At 40.6% G+C, this 20,333-nt stretch overlaps 1 protein-coding gene across 15 annotated transcripts in view; it reads left to right on the top strand.

The window, feature by feature from the left end:
• ZNF521 (zinc finger protein 521) overlaps positions 1-20,333 on the top strand; it is a 422,310-nt gene that overhangs the window by 152,538 nt on the left and 249,439 nt on the right. For all 15 annotated transcript variants that reach the window (XR_009759190.1, XM_061597293.1, XM_061597339.1 and 12 more), the window contains one exon: positions 2,949-6,304. Coding sequence is in view for 14 of the 15 variants with exons in the window: in XM_061597293.1 (XP_061453277.1) it covers positions 2,949-6,304 (3,356 nt within the window). In the remaining variant the exon portion in view is untranslated. The remainder of the gene's footprint in view (positions 1-2,948; positions 6,305-20,333) is intronic.

Below are 20,333 nucleotides of genomic sequence, written 5' to 3'. Positions count from 1 at the left end.
TGGAACAGTTTGAGGAACTTTATAGCAATAGGGCATAATTTGTGGAAAGCCTCTGTGTAATAAAGAAGAGGACACAAACTTGTATTTAAAAGCATTGTTGCAGTGGGCAAGGATCCAGGAATGGTATTGGTTGTTTTCTCAGAGTTAGATGGTTACTGTCTGGCATTGATAGTGAGATGGTGTTGTTATCAGTTTCGAGATGCAGGAAAAGGACAAATCCTCATCTGTTTCCTGTGGATAAGCCTAAACTTCAAAATCTAGTGAAATCTTCCTACTTTAAAGAGAGCAGACTTGGAATGTTGTTCTGGCTTCTTTGTTGTGTGATAAATAACTTGCTTTTTAGAGACTGTAGATTTTAAGGAATTTTGTATATTATTTAATTATTTTGTAGCCCACATTTGATAGATCCTTTCCCCAAGTGTGGTTATTCAGGCTTTTTTATTGCATTATTCTAACTGGTGTTGTATTGCAAGAAAAATTGTGACAGTATTGCCAGTAAAATAAATAAAAATTTCATTTCTTCAACTGTCAGGTGTTTTGTATTCTGGAGAAGTATTTTACTAAAATACTAAAAGGAATGATTTCATTAAGAGATACGACAGTGGGATATTTTCATATGCATACTCTTTTGGAGTTAATATGTAGTTTTTACCAGTCTGGGCTCCTTCTAGGAGGAAAGACTGGATATAAATTTAATTAATAAATAAATATATAAATAATAGCTTTGTGTATATATCTCATTCATTTCAGTGGATGTGCACAAGAGAACTTAATGATGGTTCACGTGCTATCAGTCAATTCCTCAGAATAGATAAGCAGTAGTACTTAAACTTATGCTGATTTTAGTACAGTTTATTTTAATATATCAGGATACAAGTAGTTTGAATTAACTCAGCTATGTCTGAACAGTAAATCCCTTCAAATTAGAGTATTCTCTGTTATAAATGATTTGTGGACCTGGCTAAGACATTCTCTGTCTAAAAAGAAATCTGCACATGTTCTATAGGTTAAAGCCTAAATCTCAGAAATGAAGTAGTATAATAGCTCAGTAGTTGTAGGTACTATTTGGCTTATGTTCTTGTTTGTCTTTTCATTGTTACTCATAAATCTTTCAGCTTTTACCATAATAATTTGTCATTTGTTCCTGTTTCCAGCTTTTTTTTGCAAGTTGCTTTGTCTATGATCACCTAAATGTTCAGGCTCTGATTTACTAAGGAAGTTCAGCCAGTAAAGGCTTTTTTGCAAAGAGGAAGAAATGGTGGGCAACCTCTTGAACTTTAAAAGAAGAAAATGCACGGTTAGAATCTAGCTTTCGTGAAGTTCATTCTTTTCACTTAACCCTGGCTGACTCAATAAATCTAATACAAGTTCATTTGTTATTAGCCATGTATTAATCCTGCCAGTGGTTATCAGCTGCTACATTATCTAAGTACAAAGGGGAACCTACAACAAAATGTTGCAGTGTATCACCAGTCCCTGACAGCAATTCTTCTATTCATGGATGCAGCCAACTTGGAACAGGGGCATTGTAGTGCTATTCAGGACTCACAGGAGGGGCAAGGGTTTTTTTGTGTGTGGGAAGGAAAGGACACTCACCCCCTTCTCATCCTCCTGAAACCTCCTGCTAAAAGGCTAGAGAAATTAGAGATGGCTTGTCAGCACCCCACTTAGATACTTCAGGGAAGGAGAGATGTTTTGGGGAGTAGGAAAGTAATGTGGTGTCCTTTTTCCCTCTTTATTTCCCATCTGAAACCTCTTCACTAAGTGTGCCTCATGGCCCACCCCTCCCTTGACACTGATACCTCCTCCAGGATACAATAAGTTGGTAGTAGCTTTAACAGGCCAATTCCCTCTATTCTCCATCCAGCCCCTCCCCTTAACACATGTAACATTTCAAGATTCAGCTGCCCTCAACCAGTACTTGTAGTGGCAAATTCAGAAATACAGGTTCCCTTTATAATAGTCACAGCTATGCCCCCTCACAATCACACCCCCTTGAATACACCTTTAGAAAACTCTTCTTAGTGGCTAACACACTCCCTTTTCATGCTGATTGGCTCATAGGATGCTAGAAACATAGGGACCCTGCTGTGACCAAAAAAGTAAGGGGTGTAAGACCCTTGATGACTACATCCCTGCCCTCAACATTCCGTAGGTCTTGGAAGTGGGCTTTGTTGGCCATTTGGGATTTTAATTTTTCTTATGATTTATAGTCTAATTATAGTACTGTGTGTCTAGGTAATCCCCTGGATATGGAGAAATCACTATTTATGTTTTTGGGTGGACCTGTTTCACCCCAGAACTGATAAGCTTTGGACCACCTGAGTTTGAAATTAGATGAAATGAGTGATGAAGCAATCCTTGTTTTCCATTGCTGAAGATATCTTTACCATTATACCTTTCATTGCTGCTTTTTTCTTTAATTATTGTATTTGAGCCCCAAAATGCATAATAATCTATTAAACCATGTTGTTTTCACGATCCATGTTAATACAAAAGTTTAAATCACTTTTTAATTAAATATTAGACATGTGGATGACTCTTAATTTTAAAATACTTTTCTAATACATTTTTTCAAGTTGACTCTTCAGATGTTCCCATAATATCTTTTTATAAAATCTTTTTACAGTGGATACAAAAGAAACATTAAATATATTAAAATCTGCATTTTAATAAAGTTGTCAATGTACAATACATATCAGGCAACTGAGAATGATAAAAAGCAATAAAAGGGTAATGTAGGAACAGACCTATTTCATCACTTTACCTAGTTTTACAATCTGATTTAAATTAGTGTTTTATAAAAGAAAGATATGGATCCAAAAGGTGCCCTGCCTATGTTTAATGAGTGCATAAGTATTTCAGTTCATTCCTAATAGAATGTATATATGAATGACAAGTACAGTCCTTAAACATTTGTTTCCCCATCCCCCCTTTTTTTTTTACAGATGGAGTAGACATTGAGGATGACCCCTCCTGTTCATGGCCAGCTTCTTCACCTTCCAGCAAAGATCAGACTTCCCCAAGCCATGGAGACGGCTGTGACTTTGGTGAAGAAGAAGGTGTCCCAGGATTGCCCTACCCGTGCCAGTTTTGTGACAAGTCATTTAGCCGTCTCAGCTATCTAAAGCACCACGAGCAAAGTCACAGTGACAAGCTCCCTTTCAAATGTACGTATTGCAGCCGTCTTTTCAAACACAAGCGGAGCAGAGATCGCCACATCAAACTTCACACAGGAGATAAGAAGTACCACTGCAGTGAGTGTGATGCAGCGTTTTCAAGAAGCGATCATCTTAAAATTCACTTAAAGACTCATACCTCTAACAAGCCATATAAGTGCGCCATTTGTCGGCGTGGATTCCTCTCCTCTAGTTCGCTTCACGGTCACATGCAAGTTCATGAGAGGAACAAAGATGGTTCTCAGTCTGTCTCCCGAATGGAGGATTGGAAAATGAAGGACACTCAGAAGTGCAGTCAATGTGAAGAAGGTTTTGATTTTCCTGAAGATCTCCAGAAACACATAGCAGAATGCCACCCTGAGTGTTCCCCAAATGAGGACAGAGCTGCTCTTCAGTGTGTTTACTGCCACGAACTCTTTGTAGAGGAAAGTTCGCTTGTAAACCACATGGAGCAGGCTCATAATGGAGTAGAAAAGAAAAACATGTGCAGTATTTGCTCAGAGAACTTCCATACTGTTGAAGAGCTGTATAGCCACATGGATAGTCACCAGCAACCAGAATCATGCAACCATAGCAACAGCCCCTCCTTAGTGACCGTTGGCTACACCTCAGTATCTAGCACCACACCAGATTCAAACCTCTCAGTGGACAGTTCAACTATGGTTGAAACAGCTCCCCCAATATCAAAAGGTCGCGGAAGAAAACGGGCAGCCCAGCAAGTGACAGATATCACTGGGCCTTCAAGCAAGCAAGCCAAGGTTACCTACAGCTGCATATATTGCAACAAACAATTATTTTCAAGCCTTGCAGTACTACAGATACACTTGAAAACTATGCATTTAGATAAACCAGAACAGGCCCATATTTGTCAGTATTGTTTAGAAGTGTTACCTTCACTTTACAATCTGAATGAGCATCTTAAACAAATACATGAAGCCCCAGATCCTGCGCTGATTGTTTCTACCATACCTGCTATGATCTACCAGTGCAACTTCTGTTCAGAAGTTTTCAATGACCTCAACACTCTTCAGGAACATATTAGATGTACTCATGGATTTGCAAATCCAGCTGCTAAGGACAGTAATGCGTTCTTTTGTCCCCATTGTTACATGGGATTCCTTACTGATTCTTCTTTGGAAGAGCATATTAGACAAGTCCATTGTGATCTCACCAGTTCCCGTTTTGGTTCTCCTGTGCTAGGTACCCCCAAGGACCCAGTTGTAGAAGTATATTCTTGCTCCTATTGTACAAATTCTCCAATATTTAATAGTGTTCTTAAATTGAATAAACATATAAAGGAAAACCATAAGAACATTCCATTAGCATTAAACTACATCCATAATGGAAAGAAATCTAGAGCCATGAGTCCCTTATCTCCAGTGACTATAGATCAAACTTCTTTAAAGATGATGCAAGCTGTGGGTGGTGCCCCTCCACGCCCTACCGGAGAATACATTTGCAATCAATGTGGTGCTAAATACACTTCCCTGGATGGTTTTCAGACTCACCTAAAAACACATCTTGACACTGTTCTACCCAAACTGACTTGTCCTCAATGCAACAAGGAGTTTCCAAACCAAGAGTCCCTTCTGAAGCATGTGACCATTCATTTCATGATAACCTCCACTTACTACATCTGTGAAAGTTGTGACAAACAGTTTACGTCAGTGGATGATTTGCAGAAACACTTGCTTGACATGCATACCTTTGTGTTTTTCCGTTGCACTTTGTGCCAAGAGGTATTTGATTCTAAGGTCTCCATTCAGCTTCACCTGGCTGTGAAGCACAGCAATGAAAAGAAGGTATACAGGTGCACCTCCTGTAACTGGGATTTCCGCAATGAGACGGACTTGCAGCTCCATGTTAAACACAATCATCTCGAGAACCAAGGAAAAGTGCACAAATGTATATTTTGTGGCGAATCCTTTGGTACTGAGGTGGAGCTCCAGTGCCACATTACAACGCACAGCAAAAAGTACAATTGCAAGTTTTGCAGCAAAGCATTTCATGCTATCATATTGCTGGAGAAACACTTGAGGGAAAAGCACTGTGTTTTTGAAACAAAAAACCCTAATTGTGGAACCAATGGAGCATCTGAGCCAGTTCAGAAAGAAGAAGTAGAGCTACAGACCCTGCTGACAAACAGCCAGGAATCGCACAATAGCCATGATGGCAGTGAAGAAGATGTTGATACATCTGAGCCAATGTATGGATGTGATATTTGTGGGGCAGCCTATACAATGGAGTCTCTCCTGCAAAATCACCAACTTCGAGATCACAACATCCGACCCGGAGAAAGTGCCATAGTTAAGAAAAAGGCAGAACTTATCAAAGGGAACTACAAGTGTAACGTGTGCTCTCGGACGTTCTTCTCTGAAAATGGACTCCGTGAACACATGCAGACACATTTGGGTCCAGTGAAACACTATATGTGTCCAATATGTGGTGAGCGATTTCCATCTCTTCTGACTCTGACTGAACATAAAGTTACACACAGTAAGAGCCTAGATACAGGAAATTGCAGAATTTGTAAAATGCCTCTCCAAAGCGAGGAAGAATTTTTGGAGCATTGTCAGATGCACCCTGATTTGCGAAACTCCTTAACAGGATTTCGTTGTGTGGTTTGCATGCAAACGGTGACTTCTACTTTGGAGCTAAAGATCCATGGGACATTCCACATGCAAAAGACAAGCAACACTTCTGCAGTGCAGTCTGCAGGGCGAGTGCAGCATATTCAGAAACTGTACAAATGTGCTTCTTGCCTGAAAGAATTCCGTTCAAAACAGGACTTAGTGAAACTTGACATCAATGGCCTACCATATGGCCTGTGTGCTGCTTGTGTTAATCTCAGCAAAAGTGGTAGTCCAAGTGTCAACATCCCTTCCAGCAGTAATAGACAATGCATGGGCCTGAATGAGAACTTGAGTTCCACTGAGAACAAAAGCAAAGCAGGAGGGCTGAAGACTCGCTGTTCTAGTTGCAACGTTAAATTTGAATCAGAGAGTGAACTTCAGAACCACATCCAGTCAGTCCACAGAGAGCTCATTCCGGACAGCAATAGTACACATTTGAAAACACCCCAGGTATCACCAATGCCCAGAATTAGTCCATCTCAGTCTGAAGAGGTAATTCTCTCTTTTTTGCTTAAAAACAAACCTTTGATAAAAACATGAATATTATCACTTTTTGCTGTTTTTTGCTAGGATATGCTTAGCCTGAATGTGTGGTAAATCTCCCATAGCCATTAGCTAGCTAGCAATTACTTGCTTCTTGATAAGCCTTGTGTTCTGGCTTGAATGATACAGAGTAGGACTAATTCCAGTCTCCCTAGTCTTCTTTATCACTGCAGAGAATAATCTTCATGCCAGCACAACTGAGAGCTGGAATCTTAGCTGAGGTTCATTTTGAGTTGGAATCCCTAGTTCTGAGTTATGCTTACGGCACAGAGTGTTAATGACACAAAAGTAAACTGCATCAAGCCAAAGCGTTGGCATGCAGAGCGCTGTTTTTGAAAATATTTGTGAGCAGCAGAGCAGGAGGGCTATTTTTGTAAATTATGTTGTTGACATTAATTTTTCCCTGTCTTGCTCTACTTTGATTAAAAAGAAACGCCACAGTGTAACACCTACTTTTGCTAAAGGGCAAATTAGTCTTTTCATTGCAATTTAATTTTTATTTCTGTGTGCGCGTGTTTGACAGAATATCAAGCTAGGCACCGGATGATTAACATTTCTTGCAGAATAATCTCTAACATAAAATTGTACAAATGTGAGTGTCCCATGGGGCACTAACAAGATCACACTCTTATTCCAGATTAATTAATTTGCAGTAAATGCTATGGGCTTGTTCTATTATCATAATCACTAACACGAATTAGAATTACCAAAGGGGCATTCCCAAGCACACTTAAATGTACATTATTTATCCGTTGACTTTCTGTAACTTCTTTTTTGTTTACACAAGGGGAAGAAAGCATATGGCCCATGGCCTGTATCCAGCTGCTTTTAGTCTTGCTCCCTTACTCTCCTACCCCACTATCCTTCTACCCCAACCATGCATACCTATTCTGCTGAGAGCCTGATAGATAGTGACTATGGGGAAACAAAGTTGCAAACATGGCTAAGGGAGAAGCTGTTCTAGGCCAGATGTGTCCTAGCCATGTGTTGCCTGTGCTTGGTCAATGTCATTGACTTTTACTTTTATAAGTAAAAGCCTTTTATAATCTGTTGATTTTTAGGTATTTTTATTACAGATTAATTGCATTAGGTGCACTCACATATGTGAGCGTGAGTTGAGGTACCTCAGAATACCTGTAGCAGGAGAATAGTAGAGTTGGAAGGGGTCTATAAGGCCATCGAGTCCAGCTCCCTACTCAATGCAGAAATCCAAGTTAAAGGATACCCAACAGATGGCTGCCTCTTGAATGCCTCCACTGTTGGAGGAGCTCACCACCTCCCTAGGTAACTGGTTCCACTGTTGTACCGCTCTAACAGTTAGGAAGTTCTTCCTGATGTTCAGTTGAAATCTGGCTTCCTGTATTTTCAGCCCACTATTCCGTGTCCTGCACTCTGGGATGATCAAGAAGAGATCCTGGCCCTCCCCTCCTCTGTGTGACAATCTTTCAAGTACTTGAAGAGTGCTATAGTGCTATCATATCTCCCCTCACACTTCTCAAGGCTAAACATGTCCAGTTCTTTCAGTCTCTCCTTATAGGACTTTGTTTCCAGTCCCCTAATCATCCTTGTTGCCCTCCTCTGAACCCATTCCAGTTTTTCTGCATCCTTGTTAAAGTGTGGTGTCCAGAACAGGATGCAGTCCTCAATATGAGGTCTAACCAGTGCCAATAGAGCGGAACTAGTACTTCATGTGATTTGGAAATTATATTTCTGTTAATGCAGCCTAAAATGGTATTTGCCTTTTTTGCAGCCCTATCATACTGTTGGCTCATATTCAGCTGTGATCAGCAACAATTCCAAAATCCTTCTTGCATGTTGTATTGCTGAGACAAGTATCCCCCATCTTATTCCTGTGCATTTGGTTTCTTTTTCGTAGGTGTATAACTTAGCACTTATATCTCTGTTAGATTTAATTCTGTTGTTTTCATCAGTGCTGTGGAGTCGGTACGCCAGACCAACTCTGACTCAGACTCCTATTTTTCTACTGTCCGACTCCAACTCCTTCATAAATGGCAAATGTATATTAACTAGTAATAACACATTTACTGTAGAAAATTGTTGGAACAAGGCATTTGTGAATCCAGAGCTTGGAAAAGTTACTTTTTTGAACTACAACTTCCACGAGCCCAATCCCTGGGGCTGATGGGAGTTGTAGTTTAAAAAAGTAACTTTTCCAAGCTCTGGATTCACGTGGTGGTGATGAAATGCCTTGTGCTACCATTTTACTACAGTAAATTTGTTATTGCTAGTTAATATACATTTGCCATTTATGAAGGAGTCAGAGTCTGAATCGGAGTCGGTACATTTCTTCTGACTCCACCCAAAATTGCTCCCGACTCCAACTCCACGACTCCAACTCCACAGCCCTGGTTTTCATCCCAATGTTCCAGCCTATCAGGATCACTTTGAATTTTGTTTCTGTCCTCCAGGGTATTAGTTATCCCTCCCAATTTTGTATTACTTGTAAATATGATAAGAATTCCCAGCACCTCCTCACACAAGACATTAATAAAAATGTTGAAGAGCACTGGGCCTTCTGTTCCTTCTGTTCTTTTTGAACAAATTATATCCTTCAATTTCTGTATTCCAGTCATGGGAGTCATCCCATCAGGTTTATGTGCTTTTTTGGGCTTCTCATATGTATCTCATTGGCCATTGGACTAGATGACCTTTAGTCTGATCCTGCAGGCCTCTTATATTCTGTGAAATTTTGTACTACATGGCTACATAAATATTATTTAGAAAATTGGGGAAAGTTTTCTTTGTTATCCTCTCTGACCTTGATTGTCAGAGAAAAAGGAACCTCTATTCTGTGCTTTTGTGAATAGCCTATCCCAAGGTTCTTGCAGGATGTCAGCTTTGAAAGGAGTAGAATGTAATAATGCCAACTGATCAGAAAAAAAGACCTATCCTGCTGCTGTACCTTTAATAGCAACTTGGTCTTCAGAAATCAGCAGGTGAAATTTTCCATAGGTGGAGAAAAGCATTTGATTTGGAGAAAGGAAAGGGCATAAATCCTCTGTAAAGACATAGCTACCGGACCAGTAAAAAGATGGCAACCCTTGCAGGAAATGTCAGACAAATAAAAAATTAAACCTAAGATTGATTGCCTTTAAATGGACTTGTTGGATTGGAAGTGGCCTAAATCTCTGAAACATATAACCTTTCTCTTACTGTAGATAAGTTGGGCATAGAGGATATACCTATATAGTTGATATTTCTGCTACCACCACTCACCACTCAAATTTGTGTTAACACCTGCTGGGATAAGCAAATACTGTAGTGATCCCCTAACACGTTTATTGAACATCAGTAGTCTCTCTCCAAATGAAGGCAATACAAAAGTAATGTCTCCCTCTGGTTCCATCACAAAAATTGATAACCATAGAAACAATAATATATGATATGCTGATTTGTGCTACGTTAGCTTTATTATCCTTTCTCCAATGGTTTCTCCAATAGACATATATTCTAAGGTTTTTTAAAAAAATCAGCTTTCTCCAGGCCCATTGAAAACACACCAAAGTGCAGGAAGAATTAGTCCATTTCGAGAAACTGAGAACTTTGAAGTTGTCAGAAGCTGACCCAGAAATGGCAATTGGTAGTTTTAAGAGCCTATAGAAGAAGATTACAGGAAAGAGGGAAGATATTTAGTGATGGAGATTTCACATTTTCTTGCTGGAGAGGGGGGAGATATTTTCCGTTTGTTCCAACTTTTACTTAAGTAAACTTTTGCATATGTAAATATTAGGCAAATGGCCTAATAACACTTGGGGCTACATGAACAGAAACATATTTAGGTCATGGGATTTAGCAATATTGTTCTACTTGGCACTGATTAGGGCTCAGCTGGAATATCATGTCCACCTTTGGTCATCACAATTTTAAACAATATAAATGGGAAAAGGCCTCAAAAGAGTGGACATGAAAAAAAAAATATCGGAAGAACACTGAAGACAGACTTCTATAGTTAGAATGAAAAAGATTAACAGGGACATGATGGGACTCTTAAAACATCCTTAGAGCCACCCCAAAGGAAAATATACCCAGGAAGACAAAAAGGCACAATTGTTTCAACACTGCAGTGCAGATTTAGGTGAAGGAGGTACGGGGGGTAGTTCCTGAAATAAATGTGGAATAAATTAATTGAAATTCGAATCAGTGTCTCCAACTGTCTTGTTTTTTATGAGGAGACCAACCAGGTATCTGCTGAGGGTGACTTAGTAATTAATGTGGATGACTCCTGGCACTGTTTGCAATTGCTGAGATTGTTAACAAAATCTTATAAAAACAGAGAATAAAGAGCACTCCAGTCTTCACTTTACTTGCCATGCATGAAAGGGAGGCGGCTGAGAAGCCGGGAACCTGTCATTATAACTAGCAGACATGGAAGTGATACATTCCTAAAAAGAGATGGTAAAAGATTTGATTAATAAATCCTGTATATATAACATTTGAAAGATAAAAAGAAAAACCTAGTTCTGGTCTAAATATTGTAATATCTTACATTTAAAATATTGAGCTGGCTTGGATGAGACCATATGAAGGTTCATTCTTGGCTACAACTTGTGGTTAGTGAGAAGAGAGCTTGACCTCAGTCCTTGGTTTGGACAACATGCTAAACTGAGGTTAGCAGCACAGCAGCAGGGAGAGACAAAGCTGCTGCAACCTCTTGTTTAAGAGACCGTGCATTTGGATAGTCTCACAAAACCAATGTTTGGCTAAGTGCATTAGAACCAGTCCAGTTCAGTTCACATGTAATGCTTAGCATAATCGCATGAGTGAGAGCTCCCAGAGAGAAGATCACAGCTCTTCTGGTCTTTCTGGTGTACCCTAAGCCATGGTCTGCCTTAGCACCTGGGCTCATACTTTGTTTCCTTCAGACAAACCACAAACTATAAACCAAGAACAAACCTTGGTTACAGCTCATAGCTTGTCTGGAGTGAGAGGCAAACCATGAGCCTGGGTTCGGACAACATGCTAAGCCAAACCATGGCTTAGCTCATAGAAACAGAGTTGGAGGTGGAGCAAAGTGGCCATTATCTTTCTAGGAAACCCATGCATTTATGCTAAGCCATGGCTTGACATAGCATTACATTGAAACTGGGTTGGTGTGAGCTGCTTGGGAGGATTAGCCCTGAAAGACTGTTTGCAAATTAAGGATCTAATTAAAAATGACTTTAATTTTTTTAAAAATAACTAAATAAATGGGACAGTTTCCCCTTAATTCCTGTGTCTGCTCCTGTGATGTTGCTGTTTTTTTTGCACAGCACAAAATCAGCTGTGATCATATGGAGCATCACTCATTTTTTCACCCTTCATCTCTAATTGCAGAAGCAGGTTATAAAAGTTCTTGCCTACCTTGATTGTTACTCTGCTTTTGTACAGAAGGATTTTGCAATCTATTTTATCATTTCTTCTGGAGGTAAATGTTTCATTTTTCCGTTCAGATACTGAATGACTAACAGCACAGTAGCCCCAATCTGGTTAAGTCTGAAAATAAAATATGGGGGGGGGATCCTTAAAGGTAGCACTGGGGACAAAAATCAACCTTTATCGAAAGGAAATGACATTGTTTTCAGATGTGAAATGGAGAAACTTGATGTCAGAGGGTTTTTTTAAGGTGATGCAGATTTATAAAAAATTAAAGAGTCCTACGTGTTGCCTCCGAATCCTGAGAGCTTTCACAAAATTTGCAATAGGCATAAGTGTTGAAGGAGTATTCTCCAGTGAGCACTTGCAAACTGTTACTTTTATTGGACACAGCTGTTGCTGATTGTGGGTAGAAAGAGTGGTTGGTTGCTTGAATGCTACCTCATTGTCTTATAGCATGGTGTGGGGGGCTTTTTTATTATCATAACAGCTGTGGAAAAAAAGAATAGTGAATGAATTTCACAGGTACAAAGTATCACAGCAAAGATCAGCATTCTACATTTTTTATAGCCAGGAGTGCAAAAAAAAATGTTTGCAAAACCTAGGAGCCAGACAGTTGTTTAGGAGTTGGCCTGGAGGTATGGAAGTATGGAGACATCAACTGGGAATTTAGGGAAGGGCTGTAGCTCTGTGGTAGAACATCTGCCTTGCAACAGGTCCCAGGCTCAGTCCCCAGCATCTCCAGGTAGGGCTGGGAGAGACTCCTGCTTGAAACCCCACAGAGCTACTGCTGGTCAGTATACGCCATACTGAGTTAGGTGAATTGGTGTGAGGCAGCTTTCTGTATACCTGAGAATGCATCACTGAGAGAAAGGATCCTGTCTTCACTGGTGTATTCCCAACTGGTGTCAAGAGATAGTAAGGCTCCAGTGCACCTCTTGACCTGTGGACAGGTGTAGGATCCTTGCCTTGTGTGTGCATTGTGCCCTCTCTGCTCTGTCTGTTTCTATATGGCATCTGCTGGTTTGGTATTGAGTTGGCTGTGCTTCAACGCTCTGCCACGAATGTATTTGGGGGAGTATCCAAGTAAATTTCTGCTTGCACTATGGAACTTCCCCTCTCTCTCCTGCATGGCCCCTGCACCCTCCTACTCCAGAGGGTTGGGGGGATTCCCAGAACAGGTTTAGGGGTTGCATCTGGAGAGAAAGGGGAGGAAAAGTTCTGTTGTGCAGCCAAAAGTCATTTAGCTAGCAGAAGCACTTTGTTGGATACTGCTCTTGCTTGGGTAAGTCATTCCCTGTATGTAAAATGGATTAATGTCTAGAATGTTTCCTACATCACCATCTTTTCTCAGTAGCTGTTTAAGAGGAGAAAGCTGGCAGAGAGAGAAATATGGTAGGAAATTAGAACTGGGTTCCATGCTGGAGTTAAAGACTGATCCCATATCTTAAAGCAGCCTTCCCCAACCTGGTGCCCTCTGGTTAACTCCCATCAGGCTCAGCCAGCACGGCCAATGGTAAGGAATGATGGGACTTACAGTCCAAAATACCTGGAGGGCTTCAAGCTGGGGAAGGCTATTTTAGAAGATATTCTTAGTCTATCCTATCTGTGAGAGTAGATTTGACATAGATGTCGGATACTTTGGGCCTAAGTCATTTAGGAGTAAGAAAACCAGCATTTTGCCTTTGACAATAGGAAGCTAGGTCCAGATTCTGATCACTGCTGACATGTAGAATCACAGAATTGGAGGAAGCCTTATAGCCATGTAGCCCAACCTCTTGCTTGATGTAGAAAATCCAGAGCATCCTCAAAAGTTGGCTGCCCAGCCTCATCTCGAAGACCTTCCATGAGGGAGATCCCACCAACTTTCAAAGTAATTGGTTCAGTTGTCAAGCTGTACTCGCTATCAACCTGTTTCTTCTTATGTTCAAGTGATAGCTCTCTTCCTATAACTTGAGCGTATTAGATGTAGGGCTCATCTATACTGGAGTTTAATGTGGATTTGAAGCAGCTTGTGTCTTTAATTTTTTTGGCGTCCACATGACATCCTCCTCATCCAAGTAGCATCCTGCGCTTCCTCCCCACTAAATTTGGATAATCTGTGGATTATCTGATAAGGGAAGGAAATTCAGCATAAAGTCACCTGTTGCCCGACTCTGAACGCACTGAAGCACATTGTGCAAATGGGTTATTTACATCTGTGGCAATCTTTAACTAGGTGCACATCCCCTACTTACATTTTGTTTCCATCAGCCCAAATGATAGGATGCAGCCTTTTTCCACTGGTTGTTGCTGAAGGCATGGTTACATATTTTCATTTTTAAAATAGCTGTTTTGTGCAGAAGTGCTCTTACATAAAACAGCTGTATTAAAAATTAAAATAAAATTTGCCTTTGCATATGCAGGAGTCAGGAAAGAAAAAGAGGAAGGGAAGTGGCAATCTTTCATGCAAGTGACTCCAAAACCTCACCTGGCTTGAAACTACACAATTTGTTTTACTGCTCTGTTTTGAAAATCTGCTACATGATAAAATTATAGCAAAAATATTTTTTAAAAAATAGATGTAGGTGCACAGATGAAGAAATACATGTGTGCATGCCCACGACTGACCTTGCCTTCTTTTATATGACAACCCTTTCAAGTATTTGAAAAATATTATATCCCCTCTCCTTCCATCTTTGAGATGCTAGATGTATCCTTAGCTTTTGACAAGCGAAATGTACTTTCCTTATAGGACTTGTTCTTTTGGCCATCTTCGTTGTCCTCCTCTGAACCCATTTGAGTTTGTATTTAACCTTCTTAAAATGTGGCATCCAGAACTAGCCACAGTGGTCCAGATAAGGTCTGGAACTATAGTTAATTGTGACTTGGAAACAGTGTGTCTGGTAATGCAGCCTCAAATATGATTATGCCAGGTCCAGCTCGAGCTTTTTCAGGGCCGTAGCAAGACACCAGCATTGCCCTCACTTTTCTGGTGTACCCTTCCACCTCAACACCATCCACTCATGAATCCAAAGAATCCACATATGAGCAAGCATCAGTGTCTTCTCATCACTACCACCGTTGTCATTTCCACAGCCTGCTTACTTACTCAGAGATCAATCACCAGCAAGCTGCAACAGCATGTGCTGCTTGCTTATCTTCCATCTTCATCTGGAGATGATGAAAAATAGTCCTGGCCATTGCTACAGCCACCTTCTTGACTACATTCCTGGAGGTCACATCTTGCATCTTGCACTGGCTGGTTACTTCAGGTCAGCATATGGTGAAGAACTGTAGTTCAGCGGTAGAGTGCTTATTTTGCATGCATGCTGTCTTTGTTCCTCAGCATTTCTAGTTCAGAGGGAACCTTGGAGAGCTGGGTCTGATATTCAGTGTCAGATAAGATTGGGGAATTGGATTTGTCATTGGCTTGGCTCCAGTACAAGTTATTTATATCTACCCTTATATCTGTTGGTTTGGACATAGTGCAAGGTTGCATAGTTTATAAGTAATAACATTGCTGTTGTGCTTAAATACACAAAGATCAAGAAAACAATTTGGGCTACACTCTAGTCCTGCACACATGTGCATACCAGACGAACATGGATATGAGGGGAGTCTGAATGCCCCCAACATCATGTGCACCACTGGCTCTGTCCCATTGAGCTCAGTGTTGTCTCCACAGACTGGCAGCAGCTCTCCAGGGTTTCAGTTAGGAGACATTCCCAGCCCTCCCTGGAGATTCCAGGGACTGAACCTGGGATCTTTTGCATAAAACACATGCTCTGCTACTGAGCTGAACATACAGAGGTGCACTACAAGATTGAGTCATCCAAGTGGGGAAAGGGGAGGCCAGTGGCAACACTATGTTGGAGCACTGCCAGCTCTCCCTTACTCACACATATCTTGTATGGGTGGGTAATGTGTGCGCAGTGCTTCACTAGAAAGCCTTGTGAATAAATACAGAGCAGAAATGAGGGCTTAGTAACTGTAGAGGGAGCATGTTTTATCTCACATGAAATCAAATTAAAATTTTGTTCCCAAGTGAGCAATTTATTTTACTAGAGATACAAGACATTTTTGGGAACTGAAAAATAAGGGAAAAGAGCTTAATGAAGAAGGTCTACCAGGGCATCTTCACAAAAAAGTTTGTACTCAATAGTTGCAGCAGGAATTTGGGAGAATTTTTTTAAAAAAACAGATCCATGGTTTGAAAGAAACATGACAATTATAAAGTGGATCATATACAAAGATTTGTTGCACGAAGACTAATCTAATGCATAGTAAACCATCCCCAAACCTCTTGCAGCTTGATCTTTGGGCCCTATACCAGAAAAGGAGTGCTAAGGAGGGGCTATCCTTTAATGCAGGGGTTCTCAAACTTTCTACTCCTAGGGCTGAAACATATTGATGCTCACCAATTAGAAAAGGGTGGCAGATGGGAGGCAGAGTTTCACATAAACAGCTGGTAATTACTGACATCATTCTCTGTTGTTATCTAATCCTTCTTTGGAAACTGCTAAATTCTTTATAACAGTGTCCCTTCCAGCAAGGAGTTCCGTAGTTCATCTTTCCTCAAGTTAAATACAGACACAAATGCTGGAAGTATTGTGACTCAGCTGCTCATTTTAGGAAGATTTTGCTGATCCAGAGGCTCTAAGAACAGAAAGCTTTTTTTTTTTTTAGTACAGAAGGCTTTTAATTTTATATTTTCCCTTTCCCCTCTTGTGCTTCTCAATCTCTTGCAATCTCCCATTCTCCTTTGACACCTAACTTCTGTCTTAGTGTCCTCCCTGCCCAAACTGTCAGGTTCTTTCATCCATCCCTCTCTTAGCCTGTTTCTTTATATTCTCATTTAAAAAACCTCACCACTTTATCTCTCTTATTTCTTTCAGTACCTCCTCTGGCCCTTTCCCCTCAGAGAAGGGGGAGAGAGAAAGGAGGAAGCCGCCACCACTTTCTCCCAAACTTCTTTGACCCTCAGCTACCTTTACTCACCTTGTGGGGAGTTACTGGTGCTGGCATCGGTCCACTCAAAAGGGTCCAGCATGGCCAGGAGTCCCACTAGTGGTCCCCAGCCCACCATTTGAGAAAGTTTCTTAATGGTACAGTACCTGATCTGCATGCCCATTGCCTAAGATCTTCAGTTGAAGTCCTGCTCTGCTTCCCCCTCCTTCAGAGGTTAGGCAGGCATCTCTCTTAGTGGCAGTGTCCCAGATGGAAGAACTCTTTAAACATTCTTGTCTGTTATTTGATAACTTTTAGGGCAGTGGTTCCCAAACCTTTTTCCTCCCGTGGACCACCTAAAAATTACTGATGGTCTTGGCAGACCACTGAATTATTTTTCTGCCTGTTGTAGCAATTGTAGTGCACTGTGCTAGATGCTGTAGGGTTTTAAACTGTATGTTTCTTCCTTCTTTTATTTCTTATATTGTGTTTTATTGTATTTCAATTTGCATTCCATAGAATTCAAATTGTAATACAATAAAATGCTTCTTTTGTTCCTTATAAATACGTATTCTGTGAAGTGCAAATTGTAATACAATATAAGAAACAAAAGAAGCAATAAAAATACAATTAAAAATCGATATATTTAATGTGCAACACCTGAATGAAGCTCATGTCCACTGGTGGTCCGTAGACCACAGTCTGAGAACCCCTGTTTTAGAGACTATTTGAAAGCTGTTTTATTTATTTAAGTTCTTGATGGGATTTAACTGTGCATAGTTTTTAATGATGTAGTTTATTCTCCAGATTTTTCTTAGTTAGACAGGATTTATCATCCTCATCATTATCCTCAGTCATCATCATTTTAAATTGCTTTGCATATCATGCATTAGAAAAGTGGAATATAATACTTTTATTTATTTATTTATTTATTTATTTATTTATTGGATTTCTTAGTCACCCATCTGGCTGGCTAACCAGTCACTCTGGGCGACGTGCAAAATAAGCAAAATAGCACAAAATGACACATCAGTACAATAACATTAAAATCTAAAAGCAATGATGTTAAAATCTATGTAAAACAAGCAGTCGCCTGCAACAAAATATTACAGTATGCCCTAGGATACAGGTGATAAGAGAGTCTGTAGAGATGGTGGAATGTTTGTAAAAAAACAAAGGTTAGCATTGAAAACAGGAGTCTGCTCTAACATGAATCTATGTTCATGTGCAAAATTTATATTTATTTATTTTTAAAAAATTGAACATTGAAAAGAGCAACTAGTCTGCATGCAAGTCATTGGAGCAGGAGGCTTCTGAATGAAATTGAGGGCTTGACTTGGCCTGTTAAGATGGCTGAAGAGGCAAGCTAAGTAAATTGATCTTTGCTGCAGTCTGAAAGGTATGGAGAATTTTTGATAAGGAACCCAGCCCAACCTCAATTCCACCTCTGGCCTCCAGTATTAACAATGGACTAAATTTCAGGACTGCTCAATACAATCCTAAATAGCACCGCAGAGCTGTTTTTATATATGATTCAATTAACCCAAACTATAATGGATAACAATGCAGGGTTGTTGCTTGTAGCCCAACCCCAAAGCTGCAATAAGGATCTAATACCACCAAATGGCACTCCAGAGCTGTTGTAAACCACTCAGAGCATGACCTGCATTATTTAGAGTGAACTACACTGCAGGGCTGTCACTTTCTTCCAGCCATAGCACCTTCCAATCTGCCACGTTGATGGCATTTCCATTGGACTTTGCATTAGCAGGGTTTTTTAAACACAAGGTTTCACTCAAGAATTGAGTTAGAAAGAGCAGGAATTCTTCTTGCTGCTGTCTTTTGAGTTTTTTTTATAAGGCTGGGGTGGACACACCTGCATTAAAATCTTGGGCAGCTCTCACTTCTGTTCTTAGGACATTGGGGGAAAAAACTTCCCAGTGTGAAGCAGGAAATGACCTTTCCAGACATTGACATGTTTCTCTCTGTACCTTTTCCATTTTACGCATTGCTTCCTCCTTTTCTAGCCTCTCAGTTCTGTTCCCCCTCTCATCAAATTATCAGGCCTCTCTCACTCACATTTCATTCAACTTTTCTCTCAGTGTTCTGTACCACTGAGTTGTTGTGGGTGTTTTGGGAGTTCCACCATCTTAAGTTTTTTTTTTCTTCAGAAATTTTGTACTTCTGTGTACCCCCTGGTGATCCCAAGCCTGCCAGTGCAGATCTGTGCATCGGCGTTGCAGTTTTGGCTATATAAGCGTGAGTAAAGGAAGATTAAAATCAATATAAGTTTATAGACTAGTGAAGCCCTACAACAAAACGTTGCAGTGTAGCATGCTTCTGTTGTGGGTTCCAGCCGCACCATTCCATTCTCCATCTAACCATTTTTTCTCCTCCATCCCAAAAGTCAGCCAGCATTCCATGCCCACTGAGCATTCTTAGTTCTCATTAGTTTCTTTTTTTGGGGGGGGGGTTACAAAAAAACCCCTGCTGGATCTGGTCAGTGGCCTATTTAGCCCAGCATCCTGTTCTCACAGTGGCCAGCTGGTTCCCTTCCATTTGGTTTTTTTGGGAGGAGGAGGGGCATGTGACACCCTTGTGCCCAATCCCAGCTACATTAAATTCTTTAATTTCTCTATTGGTGCCTATGGGCAGCCTTCTCTTCTGTCCCTGGGATATTGCAAAATAGTATCAGTGTGAACCAGGCAGTGATCTATGCTTACAGTGATAGAGTTCTTTCTAATAACAGGGATAGCTACTGTTGTGCTCCCCAGGTGATATTGGCCTCCAACTCCCATCAGTCCCTGCCAGCAGGTGACATAGAAATTGTAGTCCATCAACATCTGAAGGGCACCATGTTGACTATCCCTATTTAAATACAGATATATAATTCACTGAGTTATTCAGAGACAGCTCACCTTTTGTATATTCACCCCTTCACATTTTTTGAACTTTTGGGTAGCTCGGGGTAGCCTGAGTCTGCTGGTGATTTTCTGTTGTGCATCGGTGCTGCAATTTTAGCTACATAAGCACAAGCACAGAAAGACTTGAATTGGTATTAGTATATGGATGATCATTATTAGGGCTGCATTGAACAAGTTAGTTTTGGCCAGAGCTTGGAAAAGTTACTTTTTTTAAACTACAACTACCATCAGCCCCAGCCAGCATGGCCACTGGATTGGGTTGATGGGAGTTGCAGTTCAAAAAAAATAACTTTTCCAAGCTCTGGTTTTGGCTATGTACTGATGTCGCTGGAGGCAAACACAACTGGTTGAGGCCGAGAGCAGTGCTTCCTCAGGAGGTCACATATCCCATTCCATCCATTTTAACATATCCCTATAGTTCTTACATGGCTGAAGAAAGTGTGGGGTGTGGTAGTGACAGCTAAGCTGGATTGTAAACGATGCATCTCTATTCCATACCTCTACTTCTGACCATTTATTCTGAGATTTCTCAGGCTAGTGTTATGCTGACTTTTTTGGAGTTATTACATCTCTGCCTTTACCATTGACATACATCATCCCTTTAACTCTCTCATTACCATTTCAGTTCCATTATGGAAATTGTGTTCTGTGAAGAGTTCAAGTTGTGTATCTTGGTTAGGGTTGGGGGGGGAAGCCCTTTGGGACTGTCAGGATTGGAGCCAACTGCAGACTGTGCTGCTGACTGACTGAGG

The sequence above is a fragment of the Rhineura floridana genome, chromosome 1, assembly GCF_030035675.1.
Source record: "Rhineura floridana isolate rRhiFlo1 chromosome 1, rRhiFlo1.hap2, whole genome shotgun sequence".
NCBI lineage: Eukaryota > Metazoa > Chordata > Lepidosauria > Squamata > Rhineuridae > Rhineura > Rhineura floridana.
The sequence above is the reverse complement of the archived record's forward strand: the minus strand, read 5'-3'. Positions and strand labels throughout refer to the sequence as shown.